This window comes from Oncorhynchus tshawytscha, linkage group LG08, assembly GCF_018296145.1.
Source record: "Oncorhynchus tshawytscha isolate Ot180627B linkage group LG08, Otsh_v2.0, whole genome shotgun sequence".
Taxonomy (NCBI): Eukaryota; Metazoa; Chordata; class Actinopteri; order Salmoniformes; family Salmonidae; genus Oncorhynchus; species Oncorhynchus tshawytscha.
In genome coordinates this window covers 21,221,650-21,241,696 of record NC_056436.1, presented here as the reverse complement: position 1 = coordinate 21,241,696, position 20,047 = coordinate 21,221,650, and the positions used below count along the sequence as shown (strand labels likewise).

At 42.6% G+C, this 20,047-nt stretch overlaps 1 protein-coding gene across 1 annotated transcript in view; it reads right to left on the bottom strand.

The window, feature by feature from the left end:
* Nucleotides 1-20,047, bottom strand: part of LOC112256798 (tetratricopeptide repeat protein 7B) — a 122,148-nt gene that overhangs the window by 85,542 nt on the left and 16,559 nt on the right. The window contains exons 6-9 of the mRNA XM_042325330.1: nt 3,907-3,985; nt 3,617-3,795; nt 3,000-3,063; nt 2,329-2,466 (exon numbers count right to left, since the gene is read on the bottom strand). Of these exons, the coding sequence (XP_042181264.1) occupies nt 2,329-2,466; nt 3,000-3,063; nt 3,617-3,795; nt 3,907-3,985 (460 nt within the window). The remainder of the gene's footprint in view (nt 1-2,328; nt 2,467-2,999; nt 3,064-3,616; nt 3,796-3,906; nt 3,986-20,047) is intronic.

The following is a 20,047-nucleotide window of genomic DNA, read 5'->3' as shown; positions in this document are numbered from 1 at the left end:
TTTCAGCAGCAGGGACTGGGAAACTAGTCAGGATCAAGGGAAAGATGAAAGATGAACAGAGCAAAGGTTCAAGGTTCACCTTCAAACAGGACAACGACCCTAAGCACACAGCCAAGACAAAGCAGGAGTGGCTTTGGAATAAGTCTCTGAATGTCCTCGAGTGGCCCAGCCAGAGAGCGGATATGAACCCGATCAAGCATCTCTGGAGAGACCTGAAAATAGCTGTGCAGTGACGCTCCCCATCCAACCTGACAGAACTTGAGAGGATCTCCAGAGAAGAATGGGAGAAACTCCCCAAATACAGGTGTGCCAAGCTTGTAGCATCATACCCAAGAAGATTCGAGGTTGTAATCGCTGCCAAAGGTGCTTCAACAAAGTACTGAGTAAAGGGTCTGAATACTTATGTAAATGTCATATTTCAGTTTTTTATTTTTAATACATTTGCTAAAATTTCTAAAAACCTGTTTTCGCTTTGTAGTTATGGGGTTTTAGAACAAGGCTGTAATGTAACAAAATGTGGAAAAAGTCAAGGGGTCTGAATACTTTCCGAATGCACTTTCTATGTTACATATTTCCTGCCGGTGACTTATCAGCACCACACTACCATTCCACGACTTCTCCCACTTTTCATCCCATGTACATCTCCATGTTCACCTTCCTCACTGTGTTTAAATAAAGTTACTGTGTGTGTTAACTCTTGGGCTGCTTTATTCCCGTCTAACTGGGGGCAGTGTCAGTGAGTCACAAACCAGTAAAATACCCAGAGCCGGATCACTCTCTTTCAATATAAACATATACAGACAAAATACAACAGACAGACGCACACAAACATCAAGGACATCCCACCTGCCCAGACCCACATGTTCCCACAGCATCTATTTCCAGTGCTTGTAAGACTCTATGCCATATGGCCTCAAATTGCGCTATTCTGCTTTTCTCTGTCGCCCACACCTTTTCAAGATTTAAATAATAATGCATTTGATTCTTCCACTGTCTTAACGATGGAGGATCATTTGACTTTGGGAAAATATGGTCCAACCCATTGAGTATCTCACACACCTTCATATGCTGTGTCTTGAAATATGCAGATAGACGGATAAAAATTATTTCAATTGCAACATTTCTGACAGCCAACTTTCTAACTCTGGCCATAACTTTTGGACTATATAGCACTCCAAGAAGGCATGAATTACAGAATCATTGCTTATTTTAGACTTTTTATTTAACTAGGGAAATCAGTTAAGAACAAATTCTTATTTACAATGACAGCCTACACCAGCCGAACCCTAACCTGGAAGACACTGGGCCAATTGTGTGCCGCCCTATGGGACTCCCAATCACGGCCGGTTGTGATACAGCCTGGAATCAAACCAGGGTCTGTAATGACGCCTCTATTACTGAGATGCAGTGCCTTAGACCGCTGCGCCACTCGGGACATGACTCTGCCGTTGTGCTGTAGAATTTGTGAATTTAGTCTCTTGTGTAATAAATTCTATACATTAGTTTATACTGGATTCAGCATTCACTTTTGTTAACTGTAATTTCTTGGTTATGTTCCAACACTCTCTCCATATCAGTTAGGTCTTGGTTCCAATAGTTTAGATATTGTCAGTTGGATAGGCTCTCTGCAAGGTTTTGTATATCTTACCCATCATATAAATATAATTTTTTGACTCAAATAGGATTCCCTCTGATGTCCAACATATTTCAGATGGAAATTTCATGATATAAAACTTTTAAGTGAGACAAACAAGACAAACAAAATGTTGAATATTCAAGACCATAGTTTACAGAACCTTGGCACACAAGACTCCCCTAGACTGCTTGTTGCATTCACAAGCCAAACCATTATCTCTTTCTGCTATCAAGATCAACACAATTCTCTCTTTCAAGGAGAACGACAAGGTATTTTTTAAAGTGTTTTGGACTAGTGTTTATGATGACTGCACTAACAGTAGCAGTGTCTTGGAGTCTCTGTAGTGACTGAGACTTTGTGCTTTATCTCTTGTTCACTGAGAGAGAGCGAGAGAGAGAGAGAGAGAGAGAGAGAGAGAGAGAAGTGCAGCGCTGGGGGATGGAGGGATGAACTTAAGATCTCCAGATCAATGAGATCAGATCCATTCAGCCATCGACCGGACTGCAGGAAGGTTCCTGGCTCCAGAGACGGAGAGTGGCAGCTTCGGTTACCGGGGCAACTATAGGCCATGATTGGTCTCCGTGGGTCTTCTCGGGTGTTCCCACGGTTACTGATTGGGCGGTTAGGTGTGTGTAAGTGTAGGATAAGGGTCTGTGTGTTTGTGTATACATCCAGAATGTGTATGTCCTCACCTCAGAGAGCATCTCGTACTGTCCCCGTCGCCCCAGGGCGATGGTCAGCAAGTCGTAGACCACAGAGGCACTCTGCAGGCTGATGATGCGGTCGCTGTTATGCTCTGGGATCCTGCTCAGCACCGCATCTCTGTTGGCCTGCAGGGAGAACACACACACACTCATCATCATCATACCACGTACACGCACACACACACAGAGATACAGAAGAGTAGAAAGAGGAGCTTGTGTGTGTGTTAGTTAGTTAGTTCAGTGGGAGAGTGTTAGCAGAGTAGCTGTGGGAACATTGCATTGTGTGGTGAGTGGAAGAATGGAAAGAGGAGTGTTGTGTTTGATGGATGACTGGGGGCCCTGCTTTTAAAAACACCCATTAGAAGGAAAAACAAACAGGATGGAAATCTAACACCCTTTTAACTAATGAATCAACTGAAAAAAAGAGAGAGAACTAGGACAATTGTTACTGGAAGTTGAGAGTTAGAGCTACCAAACAATGCCTTGCTTTGGGAGTGTGATGGGGAAACTGTACTGGATGAAACAGTTGATGTGACTGAGAGAAAAAATTAACTTGTCAACATTAGAACCAGGGGAGTTCAGTTGCTGTTATTGTTGAAAAGGTGCACGACCTGAAAGATGAATCTACCTGCCCGGGAAGAAAAGAGGGATATTCTTACCATAGATTCACTAATCAGCAACAGGAGCAGAGCCTCCTCTGTGTTCTCCTGTGGACAAAACAGACTGAGGAGAAGGAGAGGAAGAGAGGGATGGGAGCAACGAGAGGGATAGAGAAAGCGAGAGAGGGAAAGATAGTGGGGGAGAGAGACAGGGAGAGGAAGAGAGGGGAGGGTCAATGAGAGGAAAAGAAAGGGAAAGAGAGCGAGAGAGGGAAAGATAGTGGGGGTAGAGAGAAAGAGAGAGAGACAGAGAAAGAGAGAAAGAAAGTGAGGGGAGAGAGAAAGAAAGTGAGGGGAGAGGAAGAGAGAGAGAGAGAAAAGGGGGCAAGAGGGAAAGAGATGGCAATATAGAGACACAGAGAGAGAGATAGTTATCAAACGAGTGTAGAGACAGAGCCTGCAAACCACCACAGTCAGCTCAGCTTGATGAACAAGCCAGCATAGCGGAGTCCCATTGGGGTTCTCATGTGTAGGTAAGCTGTCTAGGAGTGTCAGATTGTGCCAATGTAGATACACACACATCTCAGGTCTGTACACAGGCAGATACTAGTATGGAGAGATAGAGAGAGAAGATAGAGGAGAGGAGGGAGAGAAGAGATAGACAGGCTGGTCCGTACTTCTCTCCGGAGTAGACGCGTGGCCTGCGGCTGAGGGCGTAGTCCTTGAGGTAGGGGGCTCCCTGGCGTAGCAGGGGGTCGTCCAGGTGGGACTTGCTAGGAGGGTCCTCCAGAGAAGACCAGTAGCTCTGCTCACACATCCCCCTCAGCAGGATCTCTGCCAGCTGTTTGGCAATGGTCTACAAAGGGAAACACACTGTGTTACAGCGCAGGTGTGCACGTGCGGGCAAGCACACACTCACACACACAGGCAGGTGCACACACACATAAACACACACACTAGAACCCACCATTCGTAGGTTCTGTGTGGTCCTGGTCTCTACAGCTCGGAGGATCTCCCGGAAGCGGCCCACTCCCTGGGTCAGGTTACTGTGGCAACAACAAATATTATTATGTTATCATCTGTCTCTAAAGTATGGGGGAAAGCACTGGACATCTGAGGCCACATATTATATATAGTGGAGGATAGTGGATACATATTATATACTGTATAGTGGAGGATAGTGTATACATAGTGGAGGATAGTGGATACATATTATATATAGTGGAGGATAGTGGATACATATTATATATAGTGGAGGATAGTGTATACATATTATACATAGTGGAGGATAGTGGATACATATTATATATAGTGGAGGATAGTGGATACATATAATATATAGTGGAGGATAGTGGATACATATTATATATAGTGGAGGATAGTGGATACATTTATATATTGTGATGGATAGTAGATACTAGGGCTGGGCGATATGGCCAAAATCTCATATCCCGATATAGGTTATTTCATATCCCGATAATGATACATACACACGATATGTGCATGTAATCAAAATATAAAATATTTATGTATAAAATATAAAAAGGTAAATAGAAACCACACAACTATAGTTACAAGCAAAATAAATATAAGCCTATATATATTTGGGGGGGCTTGCCTGTTTTGCATGTTATTTTTGCTTTGATATGTGTTACATATCAATTTGCATTTGGTACCTTGGGTCGAGTGTTAGCACCAACTCACAAAACCCTGTTTCTCAACCGTGTAAATTGGGGCCATGTCTTTGCAGATGTAAGTTGTAACGGCAGCTGATATCTCCTTCCATCTTCGTGATGCTTTGCCATATGGTGTGCCGCGGGCAAAAGCCTCTTGCAACGTTTGAGTCGGGGGTTACTTTTGAGCACTCGACTGTACTTTTGGGTCTCATCCGTACTCTCTCTGTACTGTTTCACATGATTCTTGCGTATGTGGTATAATAGGTTAGTGGTGTTTGAGCCTGTTGTCAGGACCGGACTGTGACAAATTTTGCAGTGGACGGTTTTCTGGTCCATGTCAGACTTTTCATACCCAACCCACGTCCATGCGACCAAAGTAGCCTCTCTTTTAGGTAAGAGCTCCGTGTCTCCGTGCTCTGTGTCACGTTCATGTTTGTTTGTGTTGCAAATTGCCTTCCACACGTGACGCAAAGCGTCGTCCAATTGACAAAAAATATTGCTGTAAACAGTGTGATTTGCGACACAACTAAACAAACCATACAGCATAATATTAAACGATAGACATGTTTCTATCGTCACACAATATATATCGTCATATCGCCCAGCCTGATGTGGATACATATTATTATATATAGTGGAGGATAGTGGATACATTATAGATATAATGGTGGGTAGTTGGTACATATTATATACAGTGGAGGACATTAGATACATATTATATACAGTGGAGAAAATTGGATACATATTATATATAGTGGAGGATAGTGTATACATATGATATACAGGGGAGGACAGTGGATACATTATATATATAATGGTGGATAGTGGATACATATTATATACAGTGGAGGATAGTGGATACATGTTATATACAGTGGAGAAAATTGGATACATATTATATATAGTGGAGGATAGTGTATACATATGATATACAGGGAGGACAGTGGATACATTATATGTACAGTGGAGAAAATTGGATACATATTATATATAGTGGAGGATAGTGGATACATGTTATATACAGTGGAGGATAGTGGATACATGTTATATACAGTGGAGAAAATTGGATACATATTATATACAGGGAGGACAGTGGATGCATTATATGTACAGTGGAGGATAGTGGATACATATTATATATAGTGGAGGATAGTGGATACATGTTATATACAGTGGAGGATAGTGGATACATGTTATATACAGTGGAGAAAATTGGATACATATTATATATAGTGGAGGATAGTGTATACATATGATATATAGTGGAGGATAGTGTATACATGTTATATACAGTGGAGAAAATTGGATACATATTATATACAGGGGAGGACAGTGGATGCATTATATGTACAGTGGAGGATAGTGGATACATATTATATATAGTGGAGGATAGTGGATACATGTTATATACAGTGGAGAAAATTGGATACATATTATATACAGGGGAGGACAGTGGATGCATTATATGTACAGTGGAGGATAGTGGATACATATTATATATAGTGGAGGATAGTGGATACATGTTATATACAGTGGAGGATAGTGGATACATGTTATATACAGTGGAGAAAATTGGATACATATTATATATAGTGGAGGATAGTGGATACATATTATATATAGTGGAGGATAGTGGATACATGTTATATACAGTGGAGGATAGTGGATACATGTTATATACAGTGGAGAAAATTGGATACATATTATATACAGGGAGGACAGTGGATGCATTATATGTACAGTGGAGGATAGTGGATACATATTATATATAGTGGAGGATAGTGGATACATGTTATATACAGTGGAGGATAGTGGATACATGTTATATACAGTGGAGAAAATTGGATACATATGATATACAGGGTGGATGCATTATATGTACAGTGGAGGATAGTGGATACATATTATATACAGTGGAGGACATTAGATACATATTATATACAGTGGAGAAAATTGGATACATATTATATATAGTGGAGGATAGTGTATACATATGATATACAGGGGAGGACAGTGGATACATTATATATATAATGGTGGATAGTGGATACATATTATATATAATGGTGGATAGTGGATACATATTATATATAATGGTGGATAGTAGATACATATTATATATAATGGTGGATAGTGGATACATATTATATATAATGGTGGATAGTGGATACATTATATATATAGTGGTGGATAGTGGATACATATTATATATAATGGTGGATAGTGGATACATATTATATATATAATGGTGGATAGTGGATACATATTATATATAATGGTGGATAGTGGATACATATTATATATAATGGTGGATAGTGGATACATATTATATATAATGGTGGATAGTGGATACATATTATATATAATGGTGGATAGTGGATACATATTATATATAATGGTGGATAGTGGATACATATTATATATAATGGCGGATAGTGGATACATATTATATATAATGGTGGATAGTGGATACATATTATATATAATGGTGGATAGTGGATACATATACACTATCGTTCAAAAGTTTGAGGTCACTTAGAAATGTCCGTGTTTTTTAAAGAAAAGCAAAAAAAAATTGTACATTAAAATAACATCAAATTAATCAGAAATACACTGTAGACATTGTTAATGTTGAAAATGACTATTGTAGCTGGAAACGGCAGATTTATCATGGAATATCTACATAGGCGTACAGAGGCCCATTATCAGCAACCATCACTCCTGTGTTCAAATGGCACGTTGTGTTAGCTAATCCAAGTTTAGCATTTTAAAAGGCTAATTGGTCATTAGAAAACCCTTTTGCAATTACATTAGCACAGCTGAAAACTGTGTTCTGATTAAAGAAACAATAAAACTGGCCTCCTATAGACTACTTGAGTATCTGGAGCGTCAGGATTTGTGTGCTTCTCTTTAAAAAACAAGGACATTTCTAAGTGACCCCAAACTTTTGAATGGTAGTGTACATAATGGAGGATAGTGGAGACTCTTCCTAGAGCTGGCCGCCTGGACAAACTGAGCAGTCGTGGAAGAAAGGCATTGGTGAGGGAGGTGACCAAGAATCCGATGGTCACTCTGACTGAGCTCCAGAGTTCCTCTGTGGAGAACCTTCTAGAAGGACAACCATCTCTGCAGCACTCCACCAACCAGGTCTTTATGGTAGACTGGCCAGAATGAAGCCACTCCTTAGTAAAAGGCACATGACAGCCCGCTTGGAGTTTGCAGAAAGGCACATAAAGACTCCCAGACCATGAGAAACAATATTCTCTGGTCTGATGAAACCAAGATTGAACTCTTTGACCTGAATGCCAAGCGTCAGTCTGGAGGAAACCTGGCAGTATCCCTATGGTGAAGCATGGTGGTGGCAGCATCATGCTGTGGGGATGTTTTTCAGAGGCATGGACTGGGAGACTAGCCAGGATCAAGGGAAAGATGAAAAGAGAAATGTAAAGACAGATCTTTGACGAAACCTGCTCCAGAGCGCTCAGGACCTCAGACTGGGGTGAAGGTTCACCTTCCAACAGGACAACAATCCTAAGCACACAGCCAAGACAACACAGGAGTGGCTTTGGGACAAGTGGTCAAGCCTTGAGTGGCCAAGCCAGAGCATGGACTTGAAGCAAATCGAACATCTCTGGAGAGACCTGATACAGATGTGCCAAGCTTGTAGCGTCAAACCCAAGAAGACTTGAGGCTGTGATCACTGCCAAAGGTGCTTCAACAAAGTTCTGAGTAAAGGGTCTGAATACTTACGTAAATGTCATATTTCAGTTTTTTATTTTTAATAAATTAGCAAACATTTCTAAAGACCTGTTTTTGCTTTGTAATTATGGGGTATTGTGTGTAGATTGATGAGGGGAAAAAACAATTGAATCCATTTTAGAATAAGACTGTAATGCAACAAAATGTGGACAAAGTAAAGGGGTCTGAGTACTTTCAGAATGCACTGTATATAGTGGTGGATAGTGGATACATATTATATATACTGGATACATATTACATATAGTGGTGAATAGTGGATACATATTACATATAGTGGATATATATTATATATAGTGGTGGATAAATATTACATATAGCGATGGATAGTGGATACATTTTATAAAGAGTGGATTGTTTAAAAAAAAAATATTTCACCTTTATTTAACCAGGTAGGCTAGTTGAGAACAAGTTCTCATTTGCAACTGCGACTTGACCAAGATAAAGCATAGCAATTCGACACACACAACAACACAGAGTTACACATGGAATAAACAAAACATAGTCAATAATACAGTAGAACAAAAGAAAACAAAAAGTCTATATACAGTGTGTGCAAATGAGGTAAGATAAGGGAGATAAGGCAATAAATAGGCCATGGTGGTGAAGTAATTACAATATACCAATTAAACACTGGAATGGTAGATGTGCAGAAGATGAATGTGCAAGTAGAGATACTGGAGTGCAAAGGAGCAAGATAAATAAATAAATACAGTATGGGGATGAGGTAGGTTAATTTAATAGATGGGCTGTTTACAGATGGGCTATGTACAGGTGCAGTAATCTGTGAGCTGCTCTGACAGCTGGTGCTTAAAGTTAGTGAGGGAGATGTGAGTCTCCAGCTTCAGAGATTTTTGCAGTTAGTTCCAGTCATTGGCAGCAGAGAACTGGAAGGAAAGACGACCAAAGGAGGAATTGGCTTTGGAGGTGACCAGTGAGATATACCTGCTGAAACACGTGCTACGAGTAGGTGCTGCTATGGTGACCAGTGAGCTGAGATAAGGCGGGGCTTTACCTAGCAGAGACTTGTAGATAACCTGTAGCCAGTGGGTTTGGCGACGAGTATGAAGCGAGGGCCAACCAACAAGAGCGTACAGGTTGCAATGGCAGGTAGTGTATGGGGCTTTGGTGACAAAACAGATGGCACTGTAATAGACTGCATCCAATTTGATGAGTAGAGTGTTGGAGGCTATTTTATAGATGACATCACCGAAGTCGAGGATCGGTAGGTTGGTCAGTTTTACGCGGGTGTGTTTGGCAGCATGAGTGAATGATCCTTTGTTGCAATATAGGAAGCCGATTCTAGATTTAATTTTGTATTGGAGATGCTTAATGTGAGTCTGGAAGGAGAGTTTACAGTCTAACCAGACACCTAGGTATTTGTAGTTGTTCAAGTATTGTCCAAGTAAGTCAGAGCCGTCCAGAGTAGTGATGCTGGATGGGCGAGCAGGTGCGGGTAGTGATGGGTTGAAAAGCATGCATTTAGTTTTACCTGTGTTTAAGAGCAGTTGGAGGCTTCGGAAGGAGAGTTGTATGTCATTGAAGCTCATCTGGAGGTTAGTTAACACAGTGTCCAAAGAGGGGCCAGAAGTATACAGAATGGTGTCGTCTGCGTAGAGGTGTGTCAGAGAATCACCAGCAGCAAGAGCAGGAGTCGGCCCGAGGATTGAATCCTGTGGCACCCCCATAGAGACTGCCAGAGGTCCGGACAACAGGCCCTCCGATTTGACACACGGATCTCTATCAGAGAAGTAGTTGGTAAACCAGGCGAGTCAATCATTTGAGAAACCAAGGCTGTCGAGTCTGCCAATAAGAATGTGGTGATTGACAGAGTCGAAAGCCTTGGCCAGGTCGATTAATACGGCTGCACAGTAATGTCTCTTATCGATGGCGGTTATGATGTCATTTAGGACCTTGAGCGTAGCTGAGGTGCACACATGACCAGCTCTGAAACCAGATTGCATAGCGGAGAAGGTACGGTGGGATTCGAAATGGTCGGTAATCTGTTAATTAACTTGGCTTTCGAAGACCTTAGAAAGACAGGGTAGGATAGATATCGGTCTGTAGCAGTTTGGGTCTAGAGTGTCACCCCCTTTGAAGAGGGGGATGACCGCGGCAGCTTTCCAATCTTTGGGAATCTCAGACAATACGAAAGAGAGGTTGAACAGGCTAGTAATAGGGGTTACAAAAATTTCAGCAGATCATTTTAGAAAGAGAGGGTCCAGATTGTCTAGCCTGGCTGATTTGTACAGGTCCAGATTTGGCAGCTCTTTCAGAACATCAGCTACCTGGATTTGGGTGAAGGAGAAATGGTGGGGGCTTTGGCGGGTTGCTGTGGAGGGTGCCGGGCAGTTGAACGGGGTAGTGGTAGCCAGGTGGAAAGCATGGCCAGCCGTAGAGAAATGCTTATTGAAATTCTCAATTATAGTGGATTTATTGGTGGTGACAGTGTTTCCTAGCCTCAGAGCAGTGGGCAGCTGGGAGGAGGTGCTCTTATTCTCCATGGACTTTACACTGTTCCAGAACATTTTTTACTTAGTACTACAGGATGCTAGCCTTAGCTAGCCTTAGCGTTCCTAACTGCCTGTGTATATTTGTTCCTAACTTCCCTGAAAAGTTGCATATCACAGGGGCTATTCGATGCTAATGCAGAATGCCACAGGATGTTTTTGTGCTGGTCAAGGGCAGTCATGTCTGGAGTGAACCAAGGACTATATCTGTTCCTAGTTCTACATTTTTTGAATGGGGCATGCTTATTTAAGATGGTGAGGAAGGCACTTTTAAAGAATAGCCAGGCATCATCTACTGACGGGATGAGATCAATGTCATTCCAGGATACCCCGGCAAGGTCGATTAGAAAGGCCTGCTCGCAGAAGTGTTTTAGGGAGCGTTTGACAGTGATGAGTGGTGGTCGTTTGGTCGCAGACCCATTACGGATGCAGGCAATGAGGCAGTGATTGCTGAGATCTTGATTGAAAATATATAGTATATAGTATTTGGAAGGCGAGTTAGTTAGGATGACATCTATGAGGGTGCCCGTGTTCATGGATTTGGAGTTGTACCTGGTATGTTCATTGATAATTTGTGTGAGATTGAGGGCATCAAGCTTGGATTGTAGGATGGCCGGGGTGTTAAGCATGTCCCAGTTTAGGTCACCTAGTAGCACGAGCTCAGAAGATAAATGGGGGGCAATCAATTCACATATGGTATCGAGGGCACACCTGGGGGCAGAGGGAGGTCTATAGCAAGTGGCAACAGTGAAAGACTTGTTTCTGGAAAGGTGAGTTTTTAGAAGTAGAAGCTCTAATTGTTTGGGTATAGACTTGGTTAGTAATACACAACTCTGCAGGCTATCTTTGCAGTAAATTGCAACACCACCCCCTTTGGCAGTTCTATCTTGGCGGAAAATGTTATAGTTAGTGATGGAGATTTCAGGGTTTTGGTGGTTTTCCTGAGCCAGGATTCAGACACGGCTAAGACATCCGGGTTGGCTGAGTGTGCTAAAGCAGTAAGTAAAACAAACTTAGGGAGTAGGCTTCTAATGTTAACATGCATGAAACCAAGGCTTTTACGGTTACAGAAGTCAACAAATGAGAGCACCTGGGGAGTGGGAGTGGAGCTAGGCACTGCAGGACCTGGATTAACCTCTACATCACCAGAGGAATAGAGGGGAAGTAGGATAAGGGTAAGGCTAAATGCTATACGAACTGGCCGTCTAGCACGTTCGGAGCAGAGTGTAAAATGAGCAGGTTTCTGGGCACGATAGCATAGATTCAAGTCATAGTGTACAGACAAAGGTAAGGTAGGATGTGAGTACATTGGAGGTAAACCTAGGCATTGAGTAATGATGAGAGAGACATAGTCTCTAGAGACGTTTAAACCAGGTGATGTCATCGCATATGTAGAAGGTGGAACAACATGGTTGGTTAAGGCTTATTGAGCAGGGCTAGAGGCTCTAGAGTGAAATAAGACAATAATCACTAACCAGGACGGTAATGGATGAGGCAAATTGATATTAGAGAGAGGCATGTGTAGCCAAGTGAACATATGGGTCCAGTGAGTGGTTGGGCTGACTAGGGACACGGCGATTCAGACAGTTAGCAGGCCGATGCTAACACGCTAACAGTTAGTAGGCCGGGGCTAAACAAGCTAGCAGTTAGCAGACCAGGGCTAGCAAGTTAGCCTTTGGGGGACGTTGCGATGCAGGTAAGTCTGTTTTTGCCTCTTCGTGCGGTGACGTCGATAGACCAGTCGTGGATTAGTGGGGTTCCAAGTAGCTCTAGGTTGCTAGCAGGCCTAGCAGGTTAGCAGAATGGGCCTTCAGTGGGCATCACGCCTGAGGGGCCTGTTGGAATCCTCGGGCAGATTATGTCGGTATTCCAGTCGTAGAGGATCGGCGGGGTTCAGTGCCCCGTACCTGCAGTAGAAGGGGTCCGGATATTGTAGACCAGGAGTGGGTTTCGGTGGTAGCATAGCAGCCCTGAAATCCACTATATATAGCTTCAGGCTAATTGGTGCTTGCTCCGGGATGGAAACGCTAGCCAGGAGTGGTCACCCGGGATTGCGGTTAGCTAGTTGCGAAGATCCAGATGAAAATGTTCAGAGTTTGAGGTAGGAATCCGGGGATATGGAGAGAAATAGGTCCGTTATGCTCTGGTTTGAGTCACGTTGTTCGAACTGGCGAGAGCTTTCCGAGCTAAAGTTTAGCTGATGACCGCTAGCAATGGTTTGCTGACTGATAGCTGGTAGGTAGTTAGCTGGCTAGCTTAAGTTGAGGGATTCCAGATCCGAAGTAAATAGAAATACTTTAGAAAAAAGCAGATCCACGTCGCATTGGGTGAGGCGTTGAGGTTTTATTTGATTTAAATATTTTAAAAAGATATGTGAAGAAAAAGATATACAAGGGAAAGACAGGACAAAGACGTCTGACTGCTACACCATCTTGGAAGTAATTAATTATAACTATATATAAGTAACTATATATAAAAAGAGGATACATTTTATATATAGTGGATTTCTGAATACTTCTGGCCGTTCTTTGGACACTGTGTTAACTAACCTCCAGATGAGCTGCAAAGCCATACAACTCTCCTTCCGTGGCCTCCAACTGCTCTTAAATGCAAGTAAAACTAAATGCATGCTCTTCAACCGATCGCTGCCCGCACCTGCCCGCCCATCCAGTAGGACTACTCTTGACAGTTCTGACTTAGAATACGTGGACGATTACAAATACCTACGTGTCTGGTTAGACTGTAAATTCTCCTTCCAGACTCACATTAAGCATCTCCAATACAGAATTAAATCTAGAATCGGCTTCCTATTTCGCAACAAAGTATCCTTCACTCATGCTGCCAAACATACCCTCGTAAAACTGACTATCCTATCGATACTTAACTTCAGCGATGTCATTGACAAAATAGCCTCCAACACTCCACTCAACAAATTGGATGCAGTCTATCTTAGTGCCATCCGTTTTGTCACCAAAGCCCCATATACTACCCACCACTGCAACCTGTATGCTCTCGTTGGCTGGCCCTCGTATCATATTTGTCGCCAAACCCACTGGCTCCAGGTCATCTATAAGTCTTTGCTAGGTAAAGCCCCGCCTTATCTCGGCTCACTGGTCACCATAGCAGCACCCACCCGTAGCACGTGCTCCAGCAGGTATATGTCACTGGTCACCCCCAAAGCCTATTCCGATTGGCCGCCTTTCCTTCCAGTTCTCTGCTGCCAATGATTGTAACGAATTGCAAAAATCACTGAAGCTGGAGACTCATATCTCCTTCACTAACTTTAAGCATCAGCTGTCAGAGCAGCTCACATATCACTGCACCTGTACATAGCCCATCTGTAAATAGCCCATCCAACTACCTCATCCCCATATTGTTATTTTATGCTCCTTTGTACCCGAGTATCTCTACTTGCACATTCATATTCTGCACATCTATATTCTGCACATCTATCATTCCAGTGTTTAATTTGCTAAATTGTATTTACTTCACCACTAAGGCCTATTTATTGCCTTACCTCCCTAATCTTACCTCATTTGCACACACTGTATATAGATTTTTTCTATTGTGTTATTGACTGTACAGTTGTTTATTCCATGTGTAACTCTGTGTTGTTGTTTGTGTCACACTGCTTTGCTTTATCTTGGCCAGGTCAAAGTTGTAAATGAGAACTTCTCAACTTGCCTACCTGGTTAAATAAAGGTGAAAAAAAAAAATAATAATGTCACGCCCTGACCTTAGTATTCTTTGTTTTCTTTATTGTTTTGGTTAGGTCAGGGTGTGGCATGGGTGAAGTATGTGTTTTTGTACTATCTAGGTTTATGTAAGTCTATGTTTGCCTAGATCGGTTCTCAATTAGAGGCAGCTGTTTATCGTTGTCTCTGATTGGGAACCATATTTAGGCGGCCATCTTCTTTGGCTATTTCGTGGGTTATTGTCTATGTCTAGTTGCCTGTGTTTGCACTTTTGTATCATAGCTTCACGTTCATTTCCTTATTTTGTATAGTTTGTTTAGTGTCCATCTTTTTTTAAAGTATCATGTATTCACATTACGCTGCGCCTTGGTCTCTTCCATACGACGAACGTGACAAACAAATAAATAAATAATAATATAAATACATTTTATATAGAGTGGTGGATAATGGATACATATTATATATAGTTGATACATATTATATATAGTGGATACATTTTATATAGAGCGGTGGATAGTGGATACATATTTATATATAGTTGACACAATTTATATAGAGTGGTGGATAGTGGATACATATTATACTCAGCAAAAAAATAAACGTCCTCTCACTGTCAACTGAGTTAATTTTCAGCAAACTTAACATGTGTAAATATTTGTATGAACATAACAAGATTCAACAACTGAGACATAAACTGAACAAGTTCCACAGACATGTGAGTAACATAAATTAAAAAATGTGTCCCTGAACAAAGCGGGGGTCAAAATCAAAAGTAACAGTCAGTATCAGGTGTGGCCACCAGCTGCATTAAGTACTGCAGTGCATCTCCTCCTCATGGACTGCACCAGATGTACCAGTTCTTGCTGTGAGATGTTACCCCACTCTTCCACCAAGGCACCTGCAAGTTCCCAGACATTTCTGTGGGGAATGGCCCTAGCCCTCACCCTCCGAACCAACAGGTCCTAGACGTGCTCAATGGGATTGAGATCCGGGCTCTTCGCTGGCCATGGCAGAACACTGACATTCCTGTCTTGCAGGAAATCACGCACAGAACGAGCAGTATGGCTGGTGTCAATGTCATGCTGGAGAGTCATGTCAGGATGAGCCTGCAGGTACCACATGATGGAGGAGGATGTATTCCCTGTAACGCACAGCGTTGAGATTGCCTGCAATGAACAAGCTCAGTCCGATGATGCTGTGCCACACCGCCAAAGACCATGGCGGATCCTCCACCTCCAAATCGATCCCGCTCCAGAGTACAGGCCTCGGTGTAACGCTCATTCCTTCGACGATAAACGTGAATCCGACCATCACTTCTGGTGAGACAAAACTGCGACTCGTCAGTGAAGAGCATTTTTTGCCAGTCCTGTCTGGTCCAGCGACGGTGGGTTTGTGCCCATAGGCAACGTCTGAGCACTGATGGAGGGATTGTGCATTCCTGGTGTAACTCGGGCAGTTGTTGTATGCCATCCTGTACCTGTCCCGCAGATGTGATGTTCGGATGTACCGATCCTGTGCACTGCCACTGCGAGGATGATCAGCTGTCTGTCCTGTCTCCCTGTAACGCTGTCCTAGGCGTCTCACAGTACGGACATTGTAATTTATTGTCCTGGCCACATCTGCAGTCCTTGTGCCTCCTTGCAGCATGCCTAAGGCACGTTCACGCAGATGAGCAGGGACCCTGGGCATCTGTCTTTTGGTGTTTTTCAGAGTCAGTAGAAAGGCCTCATTATAGCGTCCTAGGTTTTCATAACTGTGACCTTAATTGCCTACCGTCTGTAAACTGTTAGTGACTTAGCGACCGTTCCACAGGTGTATGTTTACAAATTATCCTGAAAAAAGGAGTTTATATAGTGGATACATTTTATATAGAGTGGTGAATCGTGGATACATATTATATATAGTGGAGGATAGTGGATACATTTTATATATAGTGGATACATTTTATATAGAGTGGTGAATCGTGGATACATTTTATATATAGTGGAGGATAGTGGATACATTTTATATATAGTGGATACATTTTATATATAGTGGAGGATAGTGGATACATTTTATATATAGTGGAGGATAGTGGATACATTTTATATATAGTGGATACATGTTATATATAGTGGAGTATAGTGGATACATTTTATATATAGTGGAGGATAGTGGATACATTTTATATAGTGGATACATTTTATATATAGTGGATACATTTTATATAGAGTGGATACATTTTATATAGAGTGGTAGATAGTGGATACATTTTGTACCCCTACCACATACTGACTAAAACCAAGCCTTATAAAATCGATGCTGAAAATATATTATCTGAGAAAATCTCTGTTCTCATAATTATGAACCTGTATAAACAAGCAATAAAATATATAGATATTTCCTATAAATAATGGTTAATATGTGCATATCAGTGTGTGTGTGTGTGTGTGTGTGTGTGTGTGTGTGTGTGTGTGTGTGTGTGTGTGTGTGTGTGTGTGTGTGTGTGTGTGTGTGTCAGAGCTGGTATGGTCATTTGTGTGTAAGGTTGTCAGTTGATAGGAGGTGTCAATACCCTAGCTCAACACTTCTCTATGGATCAGACACACTGCAATGTTCCCACACCTACTCAGCTAACACTCTCCCACTGAACGAACTAACCACACGCCTTCTCTGACTGCATGTGTTTATGTGCTTAATGCAAGAAAGTATCTCATAAGTGTGTGAGCATTTGTTATGCTATCGATGCGTCACACTGTAACTTTGGAGAAATGTTAACTAGGGTTCAGCTCAGCGTGCTAAACTGCCCGGTAACACCAAACAAGTGAGCGGCCTGCTCCTCTCCCCCCTGTGTCCATCCGTCTGTCTTTGTCTGTCTGCATGTCTGTGTGTCTATGTGTATAACGAGGTGGTGCGTATCCGTTTGCAAATGAGGGATTCATCAAAGACTTAATACATATTTGCTGTTAGGCCTCATTTTCATAAATCAGCTCAAACCGATACAGCACTGACAGTAAGGAATCTGTGTGTGTGTTTGTGTGTTGGCAGGGCTACAGTAAATCTAAGACTGCAGCAGGCAGCATTCTAAGACTTGATTTGCTAATGAGAAGTGACCTGGTTTTTCAGATGCCTAACAGCTAGAGGAAGCACAGACCATGCATCCCAAATGGCAACCTATTCCCTATGTAGTGCACTACCTTTGACCAGGGCCCATAAGTGTTTGGTCTAAAGTAGTGCACTCTATAACAGTAGGGAATAGGGTACTATTTTGGATGCACTCCTTGCATCGATCCAGTTAGTGTGTACACTAGACATCCCTTATCCAACCAAGCATTTTCCTCTGCTCTATTTAACAAGCCACTTCAATAAAAACATATTATGAAGAATTGCCTTGGTCCTGCTGTTTTTTTTGTAATATCCATTTCCTGCTCAGTACCAAAGGCCTCCTCCTAATTCACTGCAACCATGATTGACCACTTTACAAAGGGGGAAAATAATTATACAAAAAGAATGCTGGCAGATGTTTTTATCGCAATGCTCAACTTTAAATATCTATGTGCAGAGAGAGCAACACGAGATTCACAGGCAGGCACACTGCTGCATTACTCATGAGTTTAGCAGACACCCTTAACGACAGATAATTACCGCTACTCATAGCTTACACATTAGCCATGTATGCAGCTGGCTATTTACTGAAGCCGTGTCATTTTTAGCATTGGCATTCTCGAGGATAGAAAAAGCACCTTCCCACTGGAAATGCTGTGTGTGTGCGTGATTTGTATGTAGTGTGTTTTTTATTAATGTATTTGCACCACTATACCAGTGTGTGTGTCTCACACACACTGAAGTGTGTTATTAGAGAGATAGAGAGACGTGTGGAGGTAGGGAGGGAGGCTGGGTGCAGGTTGACATGAAAGAGACACTGTGTTGCATCATCTATGAACTATTATCTTCAGCAGCAGCAGTAGTGGCAGCCTCCTCTCTTTAACTCTTCTCCTCTCTGGTTTTTAAGTGGTTTCCTCCATTTTCCATGTGAAAAATCCACCTTGCCCTATACAGTGGGTATGTCCCTATTCCATATCGTGCACTACTTTAGACCAGAGCCCTATGGGAATAGGTTGCCATTTGGGACACAACCAGTGCTTCCCAGGCAGACTGTGGTATGGATGGTTCCCCCCAGGAGAGCCAGACAGCACAAAGGGGTACTTGAGGAGGATGTATTTGATCAAGACACTATCAATTCAGTATAACTTCAATGAGAGATGAAGAATGCATTTATGGGCAATAGCAAAAGGAGCTTTGAGAGTTGTTTTTTTGAAGCGTGTCACATAGATGTGTACTGTGAACGTTAGAGAAGCCATGTGGCTGCTACAGCTGTGTCTGTTAACATTCCTGTGAGCCCTAATCCTGTCAGCGATGTGCATCCCAAATGGTGTGGTTGTGAGATGAGCTCTAAGCATGCTGGGATAATCATAATGTCAGTATGGGGGTGGGGCTAAGGAGATAGGAGGCTATCATCCATCTTCAGGTCTGACTGAAACACAGCCAGCACACACACTGGCACACACATGCACACAAAATCACATGCACACTCCGACAGAGTTTTACCACCACACCCCTACCAGGAGCTTAGGGAGCATAACCTCCATATCAACACCCATAACTAGCTACTCACACACACTACTGCTGTAACCTACAGGGGAGCTAGCCGGCAGGTATCACAATATGGCTAACTAGATCAAAGCACAGCAGCTATGGATATAGGAATTCATCCCACACCGTCTCCAATTCAAGCCATTGGGCCTGCTGAGTCCAATCACTTTTCCACTGGAAGGCTTGAGGCTTGCAGACCTGCCAACCTTGAAGTAGAGTACCACTGATGGCACACTTGCGACATCCATACTGCTCAAATCATAGGAAAATTCACTTTATAATGATTTTGGCAGAAGACTGCCTCCGTAGGAATGGTAAGAATGGTAACTATTGACTGTTAATAATATGGGTACTTGGCTGTTCTTCAGTAGCAAACTAGAATGTTTTGTTGTTGTAATGTTTCTCCCCTTTTTCTCCCCAATTTTATGATTACGATCTTTATGATTACGAACTCTTCAACGGGCTCGGAAGGTGAAGGTCGAGTCATGCATCCTCCGAAACATGACCCACCAAGCCGCACTTCTTAACACCCGCTCGCTTTACCCAGAAACTAGCTGCACCAACGTGTCGGAGGAAACACCGTTCAACTGACGACCGAAGTCAGCCTGCGGGCGCCCAGCCCGCGATGAGCCAAGTTAAGCCCCCCCGGCCAAACCCTCTCTTAACGCGGACGACACTCAGCCAATTGTGCGCCACCCTATGGGACTCCCGGTCACGAACGATAGTGACACAGCCTGGGATCAAACACCAGGCTCTAGTGATGCCGCAACACTGCGATGCAGTGCCTTAGACCTCTGCACCACTCGGGAGGCCCTAGAAATAAATGTAACTGAGGAACT